The sequence below is a fragment of the Lampetra planeri genome, chromosome 23 (assembly GCF_965212315.1).
Source record: "Lampetra planeri chromosome 23, kcLamPlan1.2.h2, whole genome shotgun sequence".
Taxonomy (NCBI): domain Eukaryota; kingdom Metazoa; phylum Chordata; class Hyperoartia; order Petromyzontiformes; family Petromyzontidae; genus Lampetra; species Lampetra planeri.
The window spans coordinates 6,076,615-6,099,397 of NC_136129.1; the positions used below are offsets into that span (position 1 = coordinate 6,076,615).

The window sequence follows — 22,783 nt, forward strand, 5'->3', positions numbered from 1 at the left end:
GCACTCCCCACGTACTTTACACATACTTACACAAACGCCCGTGGATACATTGTAAGCAAAAGCGTTTGCAATCATATGTCCATACATCAGCAAAAAGACCCATGCGTACAATCTTGTGTGCCAGCCAACATAAACACAAGTGCCTCTGTGTAAGCAGACAAACGCCGATTAAACATGAACAATAAATATGGTGTTATTTATTTTGTAATTAACATTCCCTACAACAGCGCTTTATGGTTACTTTGTGAAAGGTATTGTAGATTTTGCATAAACATTGGACAGCTCACAAACATTGGAGCAAACAAACCTGACTGCTGACGAGACAAAAATCATCAACGGGTGCAGTTTGCTTGGATGGAACCAATGCTGCTGATAAAGATGCACTGCCAGAAGGCCGTGCGACCAATGGTACGTGAACAAAATACCGAGACCTTATTTACTCTGTAAGAGAGGATAATCTGAAGCCTCCTTTTCAAAATAAGCAAGAGAGAAGTAGAATAAAGTTAATCAAATAAAATGTTAAATTACTTGCAGGATTTTGTCATGACAACAATTGACCATAAATAGCGCAATCTCACAAAGAATCATTCATGGCGAGAGAAGAGGGGAAAGGACGTCTCACGTCGGTTTGCAGAAGCTTGTTGTCAATTGTGAGAAGGCTGTGGAAGTTCGTCATCCACGTGGCCATGTTGTCTTCAAAGAACTCTGGGAAATCCTGTGGGCACAGAGATATTTTTGTTATAACATGCACGTGAAAAGGCATGTACGTGTACAGCCACTGGTGGACGAGGACCTCCTCGTGCAATGTCAATCATAAGGGTTAATTGACGCTGGTCAGAGCAGCTTCGTGAAGGCAGGCAGCATAGACGTAGCTCCATATTAACACATTCCTGCGGAGGGAGCTGGTAGGAACGTTGGGTTGCTCGGTCAATGGCCAGGGTCAACGGCGGCGTGGTGTATTCCGCAAATATGGCCGACTGTGAGGGCGGGCACAAGCCGGCGTGAGTAGGTTAAACGTTGAGTTTCATAAGGGCACCACGGGGTGACCAGCCCCTCCCCAACCAGCTACACCCCTCCCACCCCACACCCAGCCCCACCCTCCCCTCTCCACCCAGCCCCACCCCTCCCATTTTTGGATGCACGACGGACGGACACAATAGCCCCTGTGGGCTGGTGTAACCAGGAGGTTCCTACCAGTATTAAAGTACAATGGATTTTTGGCTATGCTGCCTTCATCGTAGCCCCGCAGCCTACAGCATCTGTTATGCATGGTGGTTGTCCATCGAAGAGCTATCCAGGCTCAACACTGCTTAGCGTCCATGATCTGACGAAATCAAACACATTGTGCAGTCACAGGCAAGTGAAAAAGCAACGACTAACAAAGGGCCCCTAACGGTAGCTGAACTCGCAACCAACGAGATTGCAATTTACAGCAGTGGCCACTTCATACTTGAAGCCACAGCCTCAGGAAGGGAGAGGGAGCAAGGAAGAGGGCAGGGAAGAGGGCACCTGGAAGTTGAGGCTGTAGAAGAGCTTGGCGATGAGGATGAGTGAGCTGAAGAGCACACGCAGTGCGTGCACATCGGCAGCGTGCGTCTTGCATAGCTCTATGGTGGCCTGCACGCAAAACACGTGTTACACAACAATAGACACACACACCTGTCTCGCCTTATATTCCGCCGGAGCAAGAGATGCCACGGTGGCGAGATATTAACTACCTCACCTGGTATACAGGAGGTTTGCGGTTTTAATCCCGAACGTGACACTTGTATATTTGGAATTGGATGTTCTCTCCGTGATCGCGTGGATTTTTCTCTGGGTCCTCCGGTTTTTCCCTCCATATTTAGAAACATGCGTTTAGAGTATTTGGCTGCTATAAATTTCCACGTAAGCCACTTCATTGAGCTATCATTTGTGGCCAGGTCGCTTCTGAAAAAGAGCTATATAGCTCAATGTGCCTTCCCTGGTAAAATAAAATACATTTTTAGTTTTGTTTATATTTACAAGCACCATTAACCCTTTCCCATTCCGATGACGTACGTCTATGTCATCAGTTATTCTTCCGATTCTGTTCCGATGACGCACTCGTACGTAAAATAACCTTAACAGTACCGAGGCTCCCACAAGACCATGTGGGAAGGCGTGGCACACTTTGTCGCCAGCTGTCAGAGTGCGATCGTGGTGCTACAATTCTCTGCGGTGAGCAATATCTTTAAAAACAACAGTGCTCTACCTCTCTAAATAAAAATGTACGCGAAACCGCTTGTGCGTTCTGAGATTCAGTGGTGAATGGGACCCCCCTGCAACTTGTAAACGTCTCGGAATTGCAAAGGGTTAGAGGTGGCACGATACTTAAAGAGGTGGTGAGACAATCTTTTGTCTCCCCCTAGTGCTGACATTTAAACACTGCACAAGATAATCAAGATCTGAGTGGGCCTATGGAAGGCCAAGGAAAGGTTCAGAGATACCACTTTGCCTCTTCCGTTACCCAAACAAGATATCCAACCCCGACGGCCAGCATCATAGCAGTGCTTGAACTATTGCACCATTATTTCATATTATGTGTGGAGGAAGACAAAGATCGCAAAGTATAGCTTTTAACAGGTCATTCTGGCCAAGTGCTGTTAGCGAGCAACCAATTAAGGCCAACGTCATACTGATGTTGCCTGTCGTTGGTAATCAAAATGAGGTTACTGCGATCACAGCGGGGTGCACTAATTATGACCCCACCAGTTTTCCCGACTGCGTGTGTAGTTACAGGTTTCACTTCAGCTCGAATTCTGGACTAATTTCACCAGATACTCATTGACAACGCGAAGCTCACCGTGAACCAATGGGTACGTGCGAGTGAACGACCAGAGAACACACGAGGGGTAATGCACGCGATGATCGCATCTGCACAAAAACAAAGGTGGGGGGGCGTCCATAGTGGAAACCACAGCAACGCGGTGAGAATGGCGTCGGTGAAGAAGGTCCCCACCTTGAACAACTCCGTGAGTGGCGCCGCAAAGGTGTCGAGCACGAGCTTGATCTCGGACCACAGCTCGTTGGACTTGAATTCATGTCGATACCTAAAGTCCAACAGCATCAGCACCACCATCACATATCAACCTTTCCAACTATCTATTTTTATTTCACCACGTAAGGCCCACCGAGCTATTCAGCTCTTTTCAAGAAGCGACCTGGCCACAAATGAAAGCTCAACGACGTGGCATATTATCACGTGGAAATTTATAGCAGCCAAATACTCTTAAACGCGCGATGTTGATTCTAAATGTGGAGGAAAAAACCGGAGGTCTCGGAGAAAAATCCACACGACCATAGCGAGAACATGCAAACTCTAAATATACAGGCGTCAGGGTCTGCATCGAACCCACGACCTTTTTTATATCAGGCGAGGTAGTTAACATCTCGCCACCATGGTGCCCAAAGTGAGAAATTGGAGACACACGCGAATTAGTCGCTGGACAATTTATACTGTGACTGTTTTTCTAATGAGCCACAATGCAATTTATGCAGATTGATGAAATGCAACGAGTTATTTTTTCACAATGCCTACAGATACACAACCCTTCATCAATCCATGACTTGATGAGGGCCACCGCATATCACCGAGGTCTCAGGGATTATTTGACTACATTTCACGACACTGGTCAGTGATTGTTGGTGGAGGTGGGGAGCATAAACGTCGAAGTAAAGTACAATAGAACAATTTAAATTGCATAGACACTTAACATCCAATTTCAGTTTGCACATTGTAATCAATCGAAGAAATACCATATTCTATAAATTGTGGATCATTTTTTACAGATATTTTAATTAACCAAATTGGGGGTGCGTTTTATAATCCTTAAGGTGTGTGTGTGCGTGCAAGTACAAATCTACGTCACTTTATTCACATCAGCCACAGGTTTTGATGTGTGTCTAACTTCTGGAGTGTTCTCTTAATCCGGAAAACACGGTACTTAATTGTTAAATGGATCCGTTATTTATCATGTGGGGGGTGGGTACCTCTTGAAGAGAGAATGTGCGGTGCGCAGGACCCCGTTGATGACGTGAAAATCGCCGCTGTGGAAGCGCGCCACCATCTCCGATAGCAGCTCAGGCCACTTTTGCGGGAAGTCCTCACGTCCGATGATACTGATGGCATCGCTCAGCTGCCAACATAAACGACAAAGATTCCCTTAAATGACTGATGGGACAAGTGCTGTTAGCCGGCACCTATTGAAGACTGGCACGGCACACAACAAGTGGGTGGGAAGTTAGCACCACGCCCAGCCACCTTTGTCTCCTCAGCGGCGATATTTACACACCGCACCAGGTAATCATTAGTGGCCGAGTCGACCTAGGGGAGACCAGGAACCAGTTCAGATAATCGTCATTGGTGTTGGCCGTGACCGGGAATCGAACTCGGGCCACCGGGTGCGTAGCGCAGTGTGCAAACTGTTGTATTACCGCTCTTTGCCAATATAAATCACACATACACGTGGACCAATGCACACTTTGCCATTAAAATGTGTTATAATGTAATAATAATTGAACGGCGCTTTCTGAATCCACTGATGGATGCAGGCTTCCCCAGGCCGTGTCAGTCAAAGGAGTTTTTTGGTTTAGCATACTTCACCACGCTGGTCAGTGTGGGTTGGTAAATAGGGAGCCACATGACTGATTCAGATGTCATCCTCACCTGATGTTAGCTTAGCCATGACTAGGAATGAAACTCAGGTCGCTGGATAGACAGCACAAGAAACTAACCACTTTGCTATTGCTCCACCCAATAAAATATTTAGTAAAAGCGTGAACTATGACCATCATTGGAATGTAAAAAAAATTACAATCAAGATAGGAATGCAAAATACAATCCAAGTTCCATATTTTCAATGTGGATTTTTTCCCCCCAAAAATTGCTGTAAACACACAAATCACAGGTGATAGGAACACACACACGTGGCTAAAACACACACAGGGCCACCCCCATGTAAATATAAACCCACACAGAGGCTGGGCATTCATGAGTGCATGTGGGTGCAAAGTGGACAGGAATGGCCACGTTAGGGGTGGCCAATATATTAAAACGTGGCTTACACGGAAAGCCATCCATCACTCAACTTGCTGTACTGGACACACCTGGCGCAAGGGTTCAGGAAAACCTGGGCTGGATCATTAATTCTCAACATGCGGACTAAAAACGGAAACGCGCATGCATATGTGCGCGCACCGCAACTCCCAATACTCGCATGTCTGCAAATACACTCGTGCATTTGCAGACGTTTGCACATAAAGTACCAACAAAAGCCACGTATATTGTGTTTTCCTGAATTTAAACAAGTTTATGATTACACTTGTTTACCCATGGAAGCCTTGCTAAACTCGTCCGTAAAAGGGTGGTTATTGCTATATATATATATTCCAATTGAGTAGTTTGCAGGTAGTTTTTTTTATTTGGCAAAATTTGGACCATGATACTGGCAGGCAGACAATGGCCAACTCCTATGAATGACTTAAATGGATCTTCATAACGTCACACTGCAAAGAAGGCACTTACTTTTCCAATACACCCGACGGTAATAACCAGGGACGCCGCTTTTAGTCACATGACTGCAACAAGTGGTAATCGCTCCACCGCACAAGATTGGCAGATGTAGTTGAACATTTTAGTTAATTTGAATAAAGTGGATATTAATGATTTTCCCTCCTGGCAATTCTAAGAATTGACAACTTGTAATTGTGGTTTAATTCAAAAATATATATATATTTTTTCAATATTGTGGTGAACGGTAGTGCCTCGAGTGGCTCCAGGGGTGACATTAACACATTACATACAACATATCATATTATATTAATCGTTCTTTCGGTAAAGTCACGTAGAAGGGAAATAATACAATTTAAATAAAATCTTAAAATTCTCACGACGTTTCGATTGCAACACAAGCAATCATCATCAGGTGTGAAAACCACTTTTTTTTATTTTCTTGCTGTGGTTTTCACTTGATGATGATTGCTTGTGTTGCAATCGAAACGTCGTGAGAATTTTATTATTTTATTTTTATTATTTCCCTTCTACGCGACTTTACCGAAAGAACCAATAATATGAATCCCTGCAGTCACGAAAGCTTTAAATCGAAATACATTATATTATTTTAAAAAGGTTTGCTTGCTGGCTGGCTGGCATGCGGGCAGGCAAGCGCGTGGTGGTGACGTCACGCCTCCACCCCGGCCATGTATCCCGCATAAATGTGCGGCCCTTGCGAGTGCAAACTGTAAAAAATCCATTCTTTGCACATAGATCTAGCAGTCTAATGCATCACTAGACTGCTAAGAAGCAGGCAATGTTGAGGGTTTTAATTTGGCATGCACGTACTGCACTAAAATACTATCTAATTAACCAATCTGGCTTAATACACCAATTTAAGTTAGTCATTTTAAACTATTATGAAAATGTCAGTAAGACTCCTGATAAAATCAAATTGCTAATCAAATTCCAAAACACCAGCCTGTCACACGGGTACACATATAGAGGTAACCAATTCCTTAGGGTCTGTAAGTATAACATTCCTGAGCATAATTAAATCAAAACACTAACTTCATTAACCCAGCACAACTTTTCCATTAACAGAATAACACGTTGTGAGTTTGAAGTGTGTGCCAACACCTATTCCTTATTCCTTTACAAGAAGGTAAGAAGGACAGGGAGGGGAAAAGAGAAAAAAAATCGCCCTAAAATAAAAAAAAAACTGACCAATCTCTGTAATAAAACACGACAGTCCTGCAGGCCTTTTCTCAGAAGCACTACTAGTTTCCTCCCCGTCAAACGACGCCTTCCACAAGGCCTGACAGCACTTGCACACCACCCATCAGTGGTGTCAATCTGGACAGCTCGGTAATTTTTTTGAGAGCCTACCCAAACCATTCACCCTGCCGATGAGTGCAAAACGATCATTTATAAGTTGAGCTCGGCGTCCGTTTATAGCCTTCGCCCCCCGATGGCCATTTTTAATGTCACAGGATGTACATTTTCGACAATACAAATGCACGTTTTATGCAGCGCACACGCAAAAAACCCCTGCCATATTTTGATGACAGTAGGAATTCCAATCAAGCTGCCCGATGGTTGTATTTCTGTTGGCACGAGGCAATGCTAAATGTGGACACAATAGAAAAATTCTACCGCGACTGACACGCCGCTCGCTCTCGGCTAAAGTAAACTCGAGCGTGTTCAAAAATACCGCCAGTCCGCTGAACTGTAGTGCACTGCAAAATCAGCGGTTTGCCGCAGCCGAGTGCGGCTTGTTCCACAAGCGCTCGCCTGTTTCGGCACCTCTCCTCCTCCGCCCCCGCTACTCTTCACGCGACACTCCGATTTCATGGCCTGGCGTTTTTTTTTAATAAAACAAATCACCGCCGTAATTCAGCCATGCGTTAGCCGGTGTCGGGGCCGCCACGCAACCGGTGTAGGTTTTCCCGTGCGCGTGCGGGCCGCTTTCCAAATCCCACGACGGTCCATATCATTCAAGGTTACTTAAATCCCAGCCGCCACGCTCCTTAGGGAAGGGGGCGGTGGGGGCGGGAAACGCCTTTACTTCTCTTTCCTTAAAACTTCCCCGGCCCCAACCCACGCCCCAACAAATGAGCTGCAGTTTGATCGTAGCAGTCTTCTTAAAAATAATAAATTTAATTATCACACGCACCGTAATCACTCACTCTCAAACAGAGAAAAACTCAGAGGCGAAGGGAACCACAGAAGTAGGAAGGCAGCCACGCAATAGCCAGCGGCAACATTTGCCCAAGCTCTATCGTCCTCTATATTTAGGGATTATCGGCCAATTAATGCGTGTTTACATGACGGGGAACACCCAAGCACCCGGGGAAAACACTTGCGTGCGAGAGTCCACGTGATTGCTCGACATGTATTCTCCTGGCGAGCCAGGGTATGGCATCTCAACGCCCACGGGAAGGTAGAGTTTTGCAACATTTGTGCAATCAACCAATCCTCGCTTGCAGTGCTGGATTACCAGGCACGCGCCACCCCCATGCGTGCACTTACATTTAACGGCACACTTCTTCCAGGAGGTCCAAATACGACAAAAGTAGGAATATCACACGCATGTACCTGTACAGTTTTTTCGTCAATCCAAGAGGGCCTCACCACGCCACGTGGGTTGTCGGGGTTATTTGATTATACTTCAGCAGGCTGGTCAGTGAAGGTTGGCAAAGGTGGGGAGCATCGATGTGGGAGCACGGAAGTAGAGTGACAAAATTTGCTACACTACCCTCTGCTCTCCGCCATGCAGCCTGCAGTCTATAGCTGCACCTCCGGTTAGCACGGTTGGCTACATACGGTGCGAAAGTTCAACATACATACATACACTATAGCCAATAACAACCTGCTGTGCATGGTGTTGGCCCATCCAAGCACTCTCTAGGCTCAACCCTTTTCAGGTGCCGAGAGTGATTTGGTCATAGAAGCAGGCCATTGTCAGTGCGCTCACTATCCTAAATGGGTATTAATGCCATCTATGTTTTGTAAAGTCCTTTTTTTGTAGGCATTCCTTCATTATGTTTTTTTTTTATCTTGCAACTAAGGTTGAAAGTATTCTTAGGTTTTTTCGGTAAAGTCACGTAGGTAAAACATTAAAATTAATGAAAGTAAAATAAAACAAAATAAAAATAAAAAATCACGACGTTTCGGAGGCAACACAAGTCTCCGTCATCAGGTGGGACCGTCACAGCCGAATTAGCTGCATCAAGTGAAGCAATGATTCAAGATGTAATCCCTTATAAGCAAGTTGAAGGGAGGTGGAGAGGGGGGGGGGTTTGGAGAGCTTATCAGACTGTGGTAGCCAATGAATGGAAACGTATTGGGAGGGAGGAGGAGCGGTGATCAAAGACTGCACGTAGTGCTCAACACAATGAATGGACACGTGTCGGGAGGGAGGAGGAGCGGTGATCAAAGACTGCACGTAGTGTTCAACACAATGAATGGAGACGTGTCGGGACGGAGGGTGAGCGGTGATCAAAGACTGCACGTAGTGCTCAACACAATGAATGGAGACGTGTCGGGACGGAGGGTGAGCGGTGATCAAAGACATCACGTAGTGCTCAACACAATGAATGGAAACGTGTCGGGACGGAGGGTGAGCGGTGATCAAAGACTGCACGTAGTGCTAAACACAATGAATGGAGACGTGTCGGGACGGAGGGTGAGCGGTGATCAAAGAACAATGAAGAGATTACTGTTAAACACTGGGGATGTTAACACTCGGTGAAGTAAATTAAAATAGTGCCTGTCAGATAAGATGGTCCAAAAAGTGTAATTAAGTCTTTTTTGCGTGGTTAATAACATCTTTCCAGTGATTACTAACTGGAAAGATGTTATTAACCACGCAAAAAAGACTTAATTACACTTTTTGGACCATCTTATCTGACAGGCACTATTTTAATTTACTTCACCGAGTGTTAACATCCCCAGTGTTTAACAGTAATCTCTTCATTGTTCTTTGATCACCGCTCACCCTCCGTCCCGACACGTCTCCATTCATTGTGTTTAGCACTACGTGCAGTCTTTGATCACCGCTCACCCTCCGTCCCGACACGTTTCCATTCATTGTGTTGAGCACTACGTGATGTCTTTGATCACCGCTCACCCTCCGTCCCGACACGTCTCCATTCATTGTGTTGAGCACTACGTGCAGTCTTTGATCACCGCTCACCCTCCGTCCCGACACGTCTCCATTCATTGTGTTGAACACTACGTGCAGTCTTTGATCACCGCTCCTCCTCCCTCCCGACACGTGTCCATTCATTGTGTTGAGCACTACGTGCAGTCTTTGATCACCGCTCCTCCTCCCTCCCAATACGTTTCCATTCATTGGCTACCACAGTCTGATAAGCTCTCCAAACCCCCCCCCCCTCTCCACCTCCCTTCAACTTGCTTATAAGGGATTACATCTTGAATCATTGCTTCACTTGATGCAGCTAATTCGGCTGTGACGGTCCCACCTGATGACGGAGACTTGTGTTGCCTCCGAAACGTCGTGATTTTTATTTTTATTTTGTTTTATTTTACTTTCATTAATTTTAATGTTTTACCTACGTGACTTTACCGAAAAAACCTAAGAATATGAATCATTGCAGTCACGAAAGCTTCAAATCTAGAATTAAGGTTGAAAGTGTGAATACATTAGAGGGTGATCACTAGAAATCACTTTAAGATGATCAAATATACACAATACATTATCATAAGGTTGTGTTGCTAATAGGGATTTACCTTATTAAAAAAAAATCAGTGACATTGATCAAAGTGTTGCCCAAAACCAGTGCTCAAGAGCTAAGCTTTGTCGAGTCGATGCCATGTGCCACATGTGTGATATCATCTCATTGTGTGGCTCATTATAGCCTTGTCAACAATTCTGAGGGCAATGGTATGTTTGCAAAGCAATACAGAACCTGTGCCTATGTGCGACTTTTATTTCTTGTTTTAATCTCAATCGGCCCCTTTACCTTCCTTCTTGTTTACCGTACCCTCAAAAAGTGCCGAGGGTATGGCGAAGAAGACTCGAGGGCACACCATGGATGCAGCTCTCACCTGCTTCTGCATCTGCTCGGGGCTGCTGAGCATGAGATTGACGATGTTGGCTTTGATGGCCGTGCGGTCGCTCTCGCTGATGCGGTTGGGCTCATCCTCCACCTGGGTTCACAGAAGCACATGTGTGCGCACAGCTTCAGCACCATCGTTCACACCCGGGTATTGGCATTTGTTCCATTCGTCTGTCGCCATCAACATTGTGATCTTCGCTACCATCGCCGCCGCCGCCATCAAAACAATTAATTTCAATAAGAGTAATACTACACGCGACATGGTGATTCCTGACAACTAATGAGCACAATTGCGCCCATTGGAATTGCTCTCCCATCACCGAGTAAATTGTCCTCAGCCTTTGTGTTAAGACTGCCAACTTAAGTCAAAATCGTGGGCATATTTATTTTAAGTTCATCTAAAATAAGCCTCTGTGCATTTTACATGCAGTACGGTTATGTAATTTGGCACGCAAGGTATGATGGGAAGATGTCAGGAGGACCAATCTCTATTTTGCTACATTACTCCCATTTTATTTCCAGCCTTCATACATTTTCTGTCTGGTGAGTTTTGAACCACAGAGTGTGTTAGAATTGGTGTACTATTATTATCAACAAAATGACCTTCTTCACCATCATCTATAACAGCTCCATAATCATTTTATACAAAAGGGCTGCACATGTGCATGCGTTAAGGCTAAGTTTAAACTTAGGCATGACTGTTAGTCTCTCCAATAAGATCAGAATTTGACATGGTCTGTCCACGGTGCTTCCCGTACAATCCTCCAGTTGCGCTTGACGTAGTTCTTGAAGGTGACGGCGGCGCACACTCGGATCACGCTGTCTTGTGACTTCTCCAGCAACGTTAGAAGTAGCAGCGGATAGTTCTGGTTCCCCTCGACACTCTCCAGAAACTTCTCCGCTACAGCACAAGGAAAAAAAATCATCGTCATAATTAATGATCATTGTCCTAATCGAGGCCCGGTGGCTGAGAGGTCAGTGCGGTGAGTTGGCACCAACAAGAGCCCCCCCCCCTAGAATCACGTCAAGGCAACTGCCTGTAATTAAACCGGGTTTTTCATGTGCAGTGAGTTGATAGCCTCAGCCCGTTCACCAATGACAAACAAAACAAGTTAAATTTGGTTCTAAATTCTAGCTGATAATTAAATATCGGTTTCACTGTGATGCGAGAAACATTACTCTTACGTGGCAAAGTGTGTGCCAAAGTGCTGCCCTCTAACGTGTGGACCAGAGGTCAATTAAAGGCATCTCAGTGGTAGTTCTGTGATATCCATTTCTGCAAGCCATTCTATCAAATGAAGGGATGCACTGCTCTGCAAGAGATCCGATTGCTTTGGTCGTCTCATGCCATGAAAATTTTACTTAAAAACAAATAACAGAGTACAATAGAGGAAAATGTAAACAAAGATTTTTTTAAACAATAAACATCACTTCATCTTCTAACATATGGCAAGTCGGTGTAAATTACAGTCTAGGTTTAAGTTTTTGAGCAATGTGATAGCTTCGGGAATTGCACGACTAATACTGTATAGCCCCCGCTATAGGCCAGGCGTAGCATGAACTTGTTCGTGGGAATGGTCCACTGTTTGGTTCGGGTGGCCGCAGACAGTGTGGGCCATCTTTAATTTTTACTTGTGCAAGGTGTGCACGCAGCGACCAGTTGGAAAAATATAAAAATTTTTCCCAATGCTCTGCAGAATATTTTGTACAGCACTGCCAATGTCCACATACGCATTGCTTCTAATCATGTCAATATCGTCAGCAACCCTGACTGCCATCTGTCGTAATACCAGAATTAGGGCAGCGCATATCCATTCCCCCCCCAATAGCATTTCAACCGCACATGGCACCACACACAACACCATCCCTGGAGCGCACTACTTCAAAAGCGTGAACATGAAAATAGCTTCCCGAATTCAAGTGTAGAGGCAGGAGGCTCAGCACTGAACCAACACAATTGAGATCCAAGTCTAAACCCCGGGCGATATAGGTCACAATGTTCAACAACTTTACTGGTCATAACCTGACCCAACAGAATAATATTGTAACATTAATTTAATCCTGCACTTAACAGTTTATCCCAGCTCAGAGGAATCAAGTGGGAGAGACTTTTGGCAAACGGGAGAATATATACCATTCAAAAATATTTGTACTGCCCCCTTATAAACACACCTGCGTATGCCAGTGTAGCGTACCCGATCACCCCGTGGCACTTGCGTGAAGAAAGGAGTTATGTTTACAGGTGCGGTAACTTTAGTGCACTAATGTCAATTAAAAGCAAAACGGTTCAGTAATAAAATCAAAAACGTCTGGCTTAAATGCTCGTCCGTGCTGCTAGGTGCCGTGGATCAGACGTAAACGTGTGGGGGCCGTGTGTAGCCATTAAAAAAAAAACTCTGCTTTTTTAAATATATAAGTATTATTTTACCACTCGACTTTTTGATTAATTTGTTTTCTTACACACATACATTATGGCGATGTCAAGCGTGAGTAATGCGTTGTATACAATGGCTGTTATTGTGCACTTTATTTAGGTTAGGGGGCGTAGGAAGTGCCGTGGGTACTGCCGCCCTGCCCGCGCGATCGTCTACGGCTGGCGCCGCCTTGGACCAATGTCTCTAACCCACGGAGAAGAAGAGAAAGGGCCAGGGGAAGGAGCCAAGAAAAAAGTTGGGGGATGGTTTCCAACAGATTTATTTTAAAAAATTAAAACCATTAAAGCAGAATTCAGCAAAGAATAACACATTATTTCTTAACTATATTACCATACGTGTTTTTGTAACGTTTCTTCCACACTTCTCAAAGGACAACACAAATGCCAAGCGTGCAATGCATTAATAGCATTCTCAGTGCTATTACGATTATTAATAATTATCAATGTTCCAATATTGCTCTGCTAAGAGTAAAGAGTACTTGTTGCTATCAATAAACTGGCCACTGCTATGAGAAATGTCAAATTTTCACCAATGGCTCACGAGTCACCATTGCAAATTACCGTGGGGATGAGACATTGCTAAACACGCCGCTCACCCACCCCTCCTCCACTCCAAAATCTCTTCAATCACTACCAACCCAGAGTTAATTAGCCGCTCAAGCCCTCAGAGCCCGACTGCGTGTACACACACGAGTTGGCGTCAGTCTCAATCGGTCGCCTTTTCCCCTCGAGAGCTCCCTCGCCAGTCTGCCCGGTCGCGACGTCATATGCAAAAACAATCATTTATTTCTCAAGACATCTTTGCTTATGAAGCAATGAGTTCAGGTCAAATCGTAAATATTTTGACAGCCCTTGCGGCTAAACGGAAGTTCCATCATCTTGACGCCGGCAGACGGACGGGTCCTCGTTAGACACTCCCACAGGAGCAAACCCATCGACAGCTGTGAAAAATGAGCACACTTAGCGTCACGGCCAAACTCAACTCGGAGAGACAACGCGATGTCATGATTGTAACCTTGTCAGCGGTAAGTGGCTTGGGATGGATGCCCTTGGGGCATGCCCAGTGACAGATTACGGCTCATTAAAAAAAAGTCGTCCTCTTATGATCAAAATTAAATGCCCTGGGCATTGCTTTTGATTCGCTAGGATGAAAAAGAAATATCATAAACGTGACACATGAATGAGATAGATCTATCCAAATATTTTTTTATCCATTGTAAGAGCAATGAATTAAAAAGATGAGTTGACTGGTGGTGAATTTAATCATTCTCACGATGGTAATGCAGTATCTGAATTTTTTTGAGGTATCATTCAAACGGTAGAATGTGTTAACATTGCCATCAGCAAGCAACCGTGAAGAAACAAGGACAATCATTACTCAAATGGGTCCCCCGAATGTTTGCACAAAAATATTGTCCTACCGTGTTTTGTAAATGTATTTTAATGCTTGTATACAGTATAAGGAGTCGTAAAAAAATTGGTAATTTATACAAAAATCAATCCTTGTTAATTTTGTTCCCTTTCCTGTTCCCTGGATAGTGCTTCTCCCTTGAATAATATACATGTCTCAAATGGATACTCGAGTGGTAAAAAGTACTTACATTGAATACTTCAAACTGCATGGTGCAATTTTTGTTCAATTTAGTCTCTCCTCAATTAGTATCACCATTATCATTCAGGATTTAGTGAGTGCTTAGTTCGTGAAAGAGCACCTCAATGTCCATCACAACTAATATAAGCATTAACTCCTGATGGGAAAAAATAATGTTATTATAAAATGAACATGTCAATGGCAAACACTCATTGAATGGCTAGATGTGGCTGGGAATCAGTCAGGCTGGCAGATTCATAATGTAGTGCACTAACCACTTATGCTACGACTTCGTACCAAGAAAATCTTACAAATATTAAAAGTAACCCACACTAATTAAGGAAACTAATTCAAATATATGATTAAAAAGGCAGTGGCACACATCGCAGAACCTTGCCCCGGCCATTTTTTTTGTTCCCCGGGATATGCGAAGCCCAAACTTTCCACTGAGAGCACCGACTCATCCATCATAACCCATCACTCCTGCATCTCACCCTACTGCTCCACTAGGGCAGCCCCTTGGGACACCGCCTCCAGCCCAAGTTCAGAGGTCGTTTAAATCACATGGCTCCCGAGGGCCAAAGAGTTCATGCCACCCTGCTCCCAAAAATACTTTCATAAAAATAACTAGACCAACTTTTTCCCCCTCCTCTCCACATTTTGTTTTTTGTTAAGAACCCCCTAAATCAGGACCAGATGATGAAGAGCATCGACTTTCCCATTCACGCTCTGCAAATGACAAATTTAGCTATCTTAATTGCTATGCCCTCTGTACAGGGCGCCGAACTTTGGTCAAATACCACATGTACCGGGCTCCACGGCATATTGTATTTTGCACTGAAGCCAACAGGGGGATGTAACAGACATTGATTGCAAGCGCAACACAATTTTACAAACGATAGCCCCTGTCTGCAGGCAGTCTCACATTACCCTTTTAAAATAAATCACCTCCCCGGGTCCAAAGCAAGGCCATCGCTGGTTGTGGGGCAACATCGCTGTGGGCGAGTCAAAATTGCCCATTAGTTTTCTGCTTTCACTTGCAGGCCATCTGGAACTTCCTCCTCTTCTTCATTTGAAAAAAGCTGTTCGACTCCAGGGATATTTTTTTTGTCCTACAGAGATTTGCTAAATAAATGATTTCACAAATATTAAGCTTGTATCTCGATCATATGTTATGGTACCATCTCTCTCCCTAAGGGCTACACCATTTTTTAATTGCCAGTCAGTCAAATTTATCCTGCTTTTACTGCTTGCTATGTCTTTAATCATTTGTGTTGTGTTCCTGAAATTTTCCAATTTTATTCCGAATCGTCTTACAATTCTGTGTATTCAATTATTGTTTTAACATCTCCATCCTTTTGTATTTCAACACTTCATCAACGTGTTTTTTTTCTAGTTTCAGTTCAGTTGTTCTGATTGAGTTTTAAACTCCCCTCGCCCCTGACTTTCAATAACTGTCCTAATGCTCTGTTAGCTTTGATATTAAAGTAGTGACATTTAATTTCAAACATCTGAAGTTATTGCTTAGTCCAAAATTGGCTGCTTCCTGACCTAGATTGTTTGTTAACCATCTGTTTGTCATTATGTTAAGGGACAACTTGCATTGCATCAGCATATTCGACATCTTTGTCAATCTGGGATTCATCTGTAGGAATAAAGTTTATTTTGTTTTTAACTTCATCCTTGTCCATTTCTTAGATTCCTTCTTTTGAATGCGCTCATTATTTTCACGCCATCACTGGCTGTGAACTTGAAAATAGACACTCGCATTTCTCATGACTCACTTTAATATAAAACTTACCAATCACCCTCTACCCTTTTAAATTTTTACCTATTTTTGCAATAACAATTTTTGTATGTATTTTTAGTGTATTTTAACCACATTGTCAAATATTGTTAAGTAATAATGACATTCCACGATTTTTGATGCTGAGCAAACTAAGAATCAATTTATGTGTCTATCAGAAGTTGTCCCATATTAACCGTTTGGGCATATTGTAAAAATTACTCTGAAGGGGAATCCGACTGCAGAACAAACATTTATCAATCGGCAACATATACACAAGGGTTATATACTTCCATTTTAGAAAAATCTGTTAACTTCAACCGTGTCACTAGAACACCAGGGTTTACACCTACATGTACTGTCGATTTTGTAATTACAGTACCATTGCATGATGGGACAGTGGATTCTGATAACGAACCAAAGACTTATTTAAGGCAGAAGTGTGACAATGCCCAGTGAATCATTTTAATTAGCCAACTCGAACAGCAGATGTGTGAACCAGCACTTTCTTCAGACATCCAAAATAATTATTTTTAATGATGTTGCTGGTCGGTTAGAGACTCGACGGAATCGTGTCCTCAGGGGCTGATACAGCTCAATGAGTACAACACTGACACTGACCTCACGGCCGCGCTCCCGTCACGTTATTGATCCTCGGTAAATCCGCCGTCCCCTCCCATCCCAAATAACCCCCAATACCGTGTAAATAAAGGGAGCGGAGACGCAAGCAGGGTCATTTATCACCGTAGCGCTGCGCTGTGATTAATGGTGGTGTGCCAGTGAGCACACACGGGCACGGCCGTGATGAGCCGGCTGATCACAGGGCATTTATCATTTCTACAAGACCTTCAACCTCGTGAGATAGGGGAGAGGACGAGGCACTGCTGCTTCCACAGCGGTGTCTTTCCAGGCGCTCCTCAGCGAGCTGTGTCCTTGAAGGCTCACGTGGCTGGCCATGAGCACAACCCGCATTTATTACGGAGAAAGGGACTGCTGCTGTCCACGGTTACAGCCATAGGTTTTACTTTCACACATCTTGCCCACTGCAGGTACCTCAGCAGTGTAAAATGCAAAGATATCCCGTATATATGTACAAATTGACAATGCATCCCAACATTGTGTGTAGCAAGGCGGCATTGCAGCAAAACCCATTGTTGTAGTGTCCTATGCACCCAAGTCCATCTTCTTCTGCGTCCATTGTCCCCGCCTTTACCAAACCTCACTGACCAGTGGGTCAAGTGTGATAAAGTAGCCACCACGACCCACACGGCATGGAGAAGCCCGCATCCAGCAGTGGATTGACAAGAACGGCTGTGCATGTAGATTTATGAACATATGGTTGGGATAAATCTTCTGCAAGGGCAGAAACTTCTGCCCTTGCATTTGGATTAGATGTCTTGGAGAAGAATGGGTCAGTGGTGGTGCTGGCCCCATTGAGGGCCCTAGGCTTAAATTAGTTTCATGTCCCCTTTTGATTGATAAATTCCTAGTGAGATGACAGAAGATATATAGACCAGACCTAGAGATAGTGCAGTGAGATGAGATAAATGTAGGCAAATTAGATAAGAGAACACGAAATAATATTAATTAACTTACTATCCAGAAAAGCAAGACCGAGTCCACAGACTTTTCTCTGGAGGGTCTTGTATCAGGTTACTATATTTTTTATGCAGTGACTTTATGAGTATTTATACAGAAATACAGACGACAGACGCAGCAAAATAAAAGACATGTATCTCAGAGACATAGGTGGGAGTTAGATGACACAAGATGTGCATGCGAGAAATTAGTCTACTTTTTTATGTTAATCATTAGTATTTTAATTTGAAGCTTTCGTGACTGCAGGAATCCATACTCTCTGGTTCTTTCGGTAAAGTCACTTAGATAGAAAAAATCATATAATTTTTTTAAATATAATTTTTTCTATCTACGTGACCTTACTGAAAGAACCAGAGAGTATTTGAAGTTGAGCTGACATTTGGTTCCCCATGCTTTTGTTCATGCATCCAGCTGCAAGGGGCCCTAAGTTTTGCTTCGTTTTTGTACGCCTCGCACCACCACTGACCTTGGGGTATATTACAATTATAATTACAGCGGCATAGTTAGCCAAAAACACAACCACATTGTGATTTTAATACATTATGCATGACACAATCACAATAATAATGGGCTCTTGATTGTCTAAGAAAGCCAAAGTTGGAGCTTCCTTGGAATTTCCTATAGACACCGCAGGGGCTACGATTAACAAATTACAAAGTTTGCAACGCTATACTGTAAATGCAACGTGTCTCATGCTAAAGCTAAATTACACAATATACTAATTTCAGTAAGAGACACGTGCAGAAGAATTGTGTATTTGAAAAATATTTAAGTATTGCTCAGGACACTGCTAAAAGCCTGAAACAAATGTATACCTAAACATATTAAATACTAAGTTTTAGCCACTTAAAACAACTGTCATTTTTGTGAGTGACAAACAATTAAATGTGCACAATACACATAATTGTAAACGCTCGGCAAAATGTTTACTTTTTTTTATCCCAGCACTCATGCATACATGTGGATGTGTTTTATAGTTGGTGCACGTATCCACACAACCATAAACTACCCAATTACCACAGTGTCGGTCAAAACCCTTCTTTTTCTGCCTCCTCCCTTGCACTACTCACATTTGGAATTCCCTTCCATCATCTCTTTACCAAGCGCTTATAACCATGCTCAATTCAAGAAACGTATTAACTCTGATATATTACAACTTCTAACGGTGACGTTTGTTGCAGCCCGTGGTCAGCAAGCGTTATAAAAAAAAAGACTTGGGATTTAGGGCGATGCTTAAGTTTCACATACAACCTTGCTTACCAGGCCTGCGTACGGCAGGGTCAGGAGACAGGGTCTTGTGCAGGAACTCCGTGAGTGTCTGCAAGTTGGCTTCGTTGAGCTCCATGGTTGCACAGCCAGTCCACGGCACCACTGGCAGATATTCTTTCAAACAGGGCCTGTAGTAGTGACAAGACAACCAGTAACACAAGACAATCAAGATGAACCTCATTTCTTTATATTTAGTGTTATACCTCAGTTATTAACTTAATTTATAGCCGATAGGTCTCACCAGTGAAATCAGTTTGTATGAACGTTTGCGCATTTTGCAATTAAGTAATGTTAAGTGTGTATTAAATGTAACACAAACTCTCACCATAACGAACTTCGTATAACCCATGTTTTCAATTGATGCAATTTTGCTAGCTACTGGTCATTTTAGTTGAATACGCGTCGTGAACAGTAACGTCACTTTTTTTTAAAGTCACTACTGTCCCCACAAATGATCAGATAAAGTTAAAGACTATCTTTCCGTTCAATAGCTTTTTTAAAATTCAGTACAGAACTAAATTACATTGTCTTTGAGGTTGATAAACGACTAAATTATTATTGCAGTTTGATAATTTTTTGTAAGTTTGTGTGAAACACCAATTTTTTTGCCAACAAAACACCCCTTAATTTGAGCATATTTGAACTTATCATGTATTTCCGGGGCAGAGTAAAGGCTGACATATGTATACTGTATTGTACGTATTAAGACAATGGGCCGGATCACACTTCTACACAGAACTCGACTCACGATCAACTCAGCAATGAATGGAATCAACTCGGCCAGCCCCCCTTGTTCGCCATTCCATCGAGCACCACTTTGTGACTGTACTCGCAACCACAGCAACGCGCAACTTCTAGCTCACGGTTAAACTGAAGACACACAATAAAACGCAAACGGCTCACAACTCAATACAACACGTGCATATTTAAAAAAATAAATCATCATCGTTCATGGCCAATCCACTGCTGGATGAAGGCCTGTCTGCAAGAAGCCGCCACCACCTCTCACGATCCAGCGGTGGATTGCCCACGACAGTGCCGCTGTGCTACGTAGCAGATAATTCCACACAGCACGACATTGCATTCATTCTCGTGAACCTTAAACGAACTTTTATTGAGCGCGGTGCCGCGGTTGAGCATGAGGACCCCCCCGCCGCCCTGCCCGGCACCACTAGTCGAGCCGTTCAGGCCCGCATCTCGACAAAGCCAAGAAAGCCTCTCTACGGAAAATCCTCCGCCTCGTGGCTCACCGGCTTGGGGCGAGGCCGGGGCGGGTGTCGCTGCCGCGTAAAGAGAGAGGGGGGTTGGGGGGGTGTGAGGAAGCCCGAGGGGAGAGACGAGAAGAGGCGAGGGACGACAAAAAAAGCGACCGGCCGCGCTCAGTTTCAAACGCAAAATGGCGCGCTCCGCCCCGCGCGCATGCGCAGTGAGGGGGAGGAGGAGTGGGGTGGGGGGAGGGATGGGCGAGGCTACAGCGCGCGGTGACGTCACTCGAGCGTGGGGCCAATGGGCGCGCGCGATTGGCGGGGCCGCACGCGATTGGCAGGGCCGCACGTGGGGCTCCTTTGCCTGTCGTCGTTTGGAGCTTTTAGTGGTTGCATCGCCCCCGACGGGCGGGCTGAGCTCCGGAAAATATGAGAAAAAAAATTAAAGTGCGAGAGGGAGGGTGGGAGGGGTGGATGTCCAGCAGGCTGGAGATATTCCATGAGAAGTTAAGACTTGAGTGTAGCCATGAGCTAAAGCTGTGGTGGGCGCCACGGTGACGGGATGCGAACTGCCTCGCCTGGTATGCAAGGAGGACATGGGTTCGATCCCGACCCTGACGCCTGTGTATTTGGAGTTGGCGTGTCTCTCTCTCCACGTGGTCGGGTGGATTATTCTCCAGGTCCTCCGGTTTTTTTCTCTCCGCGTGTATAAATTGCGTTTAAAGTAATTGGCTGCAATAAATGTCCACATGATAAGCCACTTCTTTGAGCTATAATTTATGGCCAGGTTTCTTCTGAAAAAGAGCTACATAGCTCAGTGGGCTTTACCTGGTAAAATAAAAGTTGTTTTTTTATGATTGACCGTGTTGGTTTTAAGGCTACCGACAGCTAAGCTATTTACATTTGTCAAATGTGCAGGGTTTCTTCAATGCCTCTACTGTTCTTTCATGATCTATCCGCTTTCCAGAATGTATATATTTCTGGTATATTTAATTCGTATTAAGTGCAGTCTTCCTTCTTATTATCCTCATGTTTACCAAATTATATTTGGCCTTTAGGCCGTAAGTGCTTTCGTGAATATTTTTTTAAAATCAAAATCCCGTCAAATCCTTCCCAGATAAATGTATTCCAGATTTTTAAAGTCGATACATAGCACAAAAGCAAACGTTACATCTACGCACGTGCTATAATTAGTTTTTACCCTTTAATGTTTAATGCTATATATGTCCACGTCATAAGCCACTTCGTTGAGCTATCATTTATGGCCAGGTCGCTTCTGAAAAAGAGCTCCACAGCTCAGTGGGCCTTCCCTGGTAATAATTGTTTTGGTCTAAATGTGCCTTGCACTTACAATATAATGTTGATCCAATGAAGGGTCTTAAAACGCTGTACGGAAATAGTGGGCATGTTTATGTCATAGAAATACAGGCGCTGGCAGTCAGCCCGCAGGGAATCGACCGCACGGATGGCAGAGGGAACGATGCTAAGCACTTCACAAGAATGTGCCACTCCATGTCAACATTATTGTTGCGTGTTTTAACTGTCGATTTTATTTTTCGTGGCCGCATTGCTAAGATGCTGAACATTTCGCAGTGTAGCTGAACAATGCCGCAAAGGAGTGGAACTTCACACACCCACCCACACACAAAAATTAACACAACGCCTCGCTCTGTTGCCCTCTGTTGAATCGTTTATTGCGCGTCCTGTTTGTATTTGTGTTGTTAACGAGCGACGGGACATTGCAATTCATCACGTTAATTCATCGTTACATGTGATCGAGAGGTCAGGCTGCACCGTTATGAACCGCATTCATTCGGTCGTGTCCGTGTTAGCGTGCTGTGCTACGAACCCGGCGTTCCAGGTTCCATACCCGCTCACGGCCAACACAGTGACGATTATCTGAACCGGTCCTGGGCCTCCCATAGGTCGACTCAGCCTGAAATGAGTACCTAGTGCGACGTGTAGCGCTCGGGAGACAAAGGCGGCCTTCCCTCGTGTAACGTGCCGGCCTTCATAGGTGATCATTAACAGCAACTTACGCCAACCGTCCGTTATATATAGCACACTCTGTATATATGGTTCGTACAATGCGCTACTGTTGCGAACCCGGTCACCTTGGTTCGGTTCCCGGCCACGGCTAACATCAGTAGCGAGCGATTTCAGAACCTTATTCTTAGGTTTTTTTTGTCAGTAAAGTCACGTAGGTAAAACATAAAAATTAATGAAAATAGAATAAAATAAAAACAAAAATCACGACGTTTCGGAGGCAACACAAGTCTCCGTCATCAGGTGGGACCGTCACA

General features: G+C 44.2%; 1 protein-coding gene across 3 annotated transcripts in view; it reads right to left on the minus strand.

Annotated features, from left to right (window-relative positions):
- CSE1L (chromosome segregation 1 like) overlaps window positions 1-20,692 on the minus strand; it is a 34,862-nt gene extending 14,170 nt beyond the window's left edge. Inside the window, exons 1-9 of one of the 3 annotated variants that reach the window (XM_078604923.1) lie at window positions 20,526-20,541; window positions 20,024-20,098; window positions 19,267-19,403; window positions 11,355-11,497; window positions 10,586-10,687; window positions 4,012-4,157; window positions 2,981-3,071; window positions 1,510-1,617; window positions 623-715 (exon numbers count right to left, since the gene is read on the minus strand). In XM_078604923.1, coding sequence (XP_078461049.1) covers window positions 623-715; window positions 1,510-1,617; window positions 2,981-3,071; window positions 4,012-4,157; window positions 10,586-10,687; window positions 11,355-11,497; window positions 19,267-19,351 — 768 coding nt within the window. In that variant the 5' untranslated portion in view covers window positions 19,352-19,403; window positions 20,024-20,098; window positions 20,526-20,541. Of the gene's footprint in view, window positions 1-622; window positions 716-1,509; window positions 1,618-2,980; window positions 3,072-4,011; window positions 4,158-10,585; window positions 10,688-11,354; window positions 11,498-19,266; window positions 19,404-20,023; window positions 20,099-20,384 lie in introns of all 3 variants that reach the window. The other 2 variants (XM_078604924.1, XM_078604922.1) reach the window with 2 other exon arrangements.
- Window positions 20,693-22,783: the final 2,091 nt, after the last annotated feature.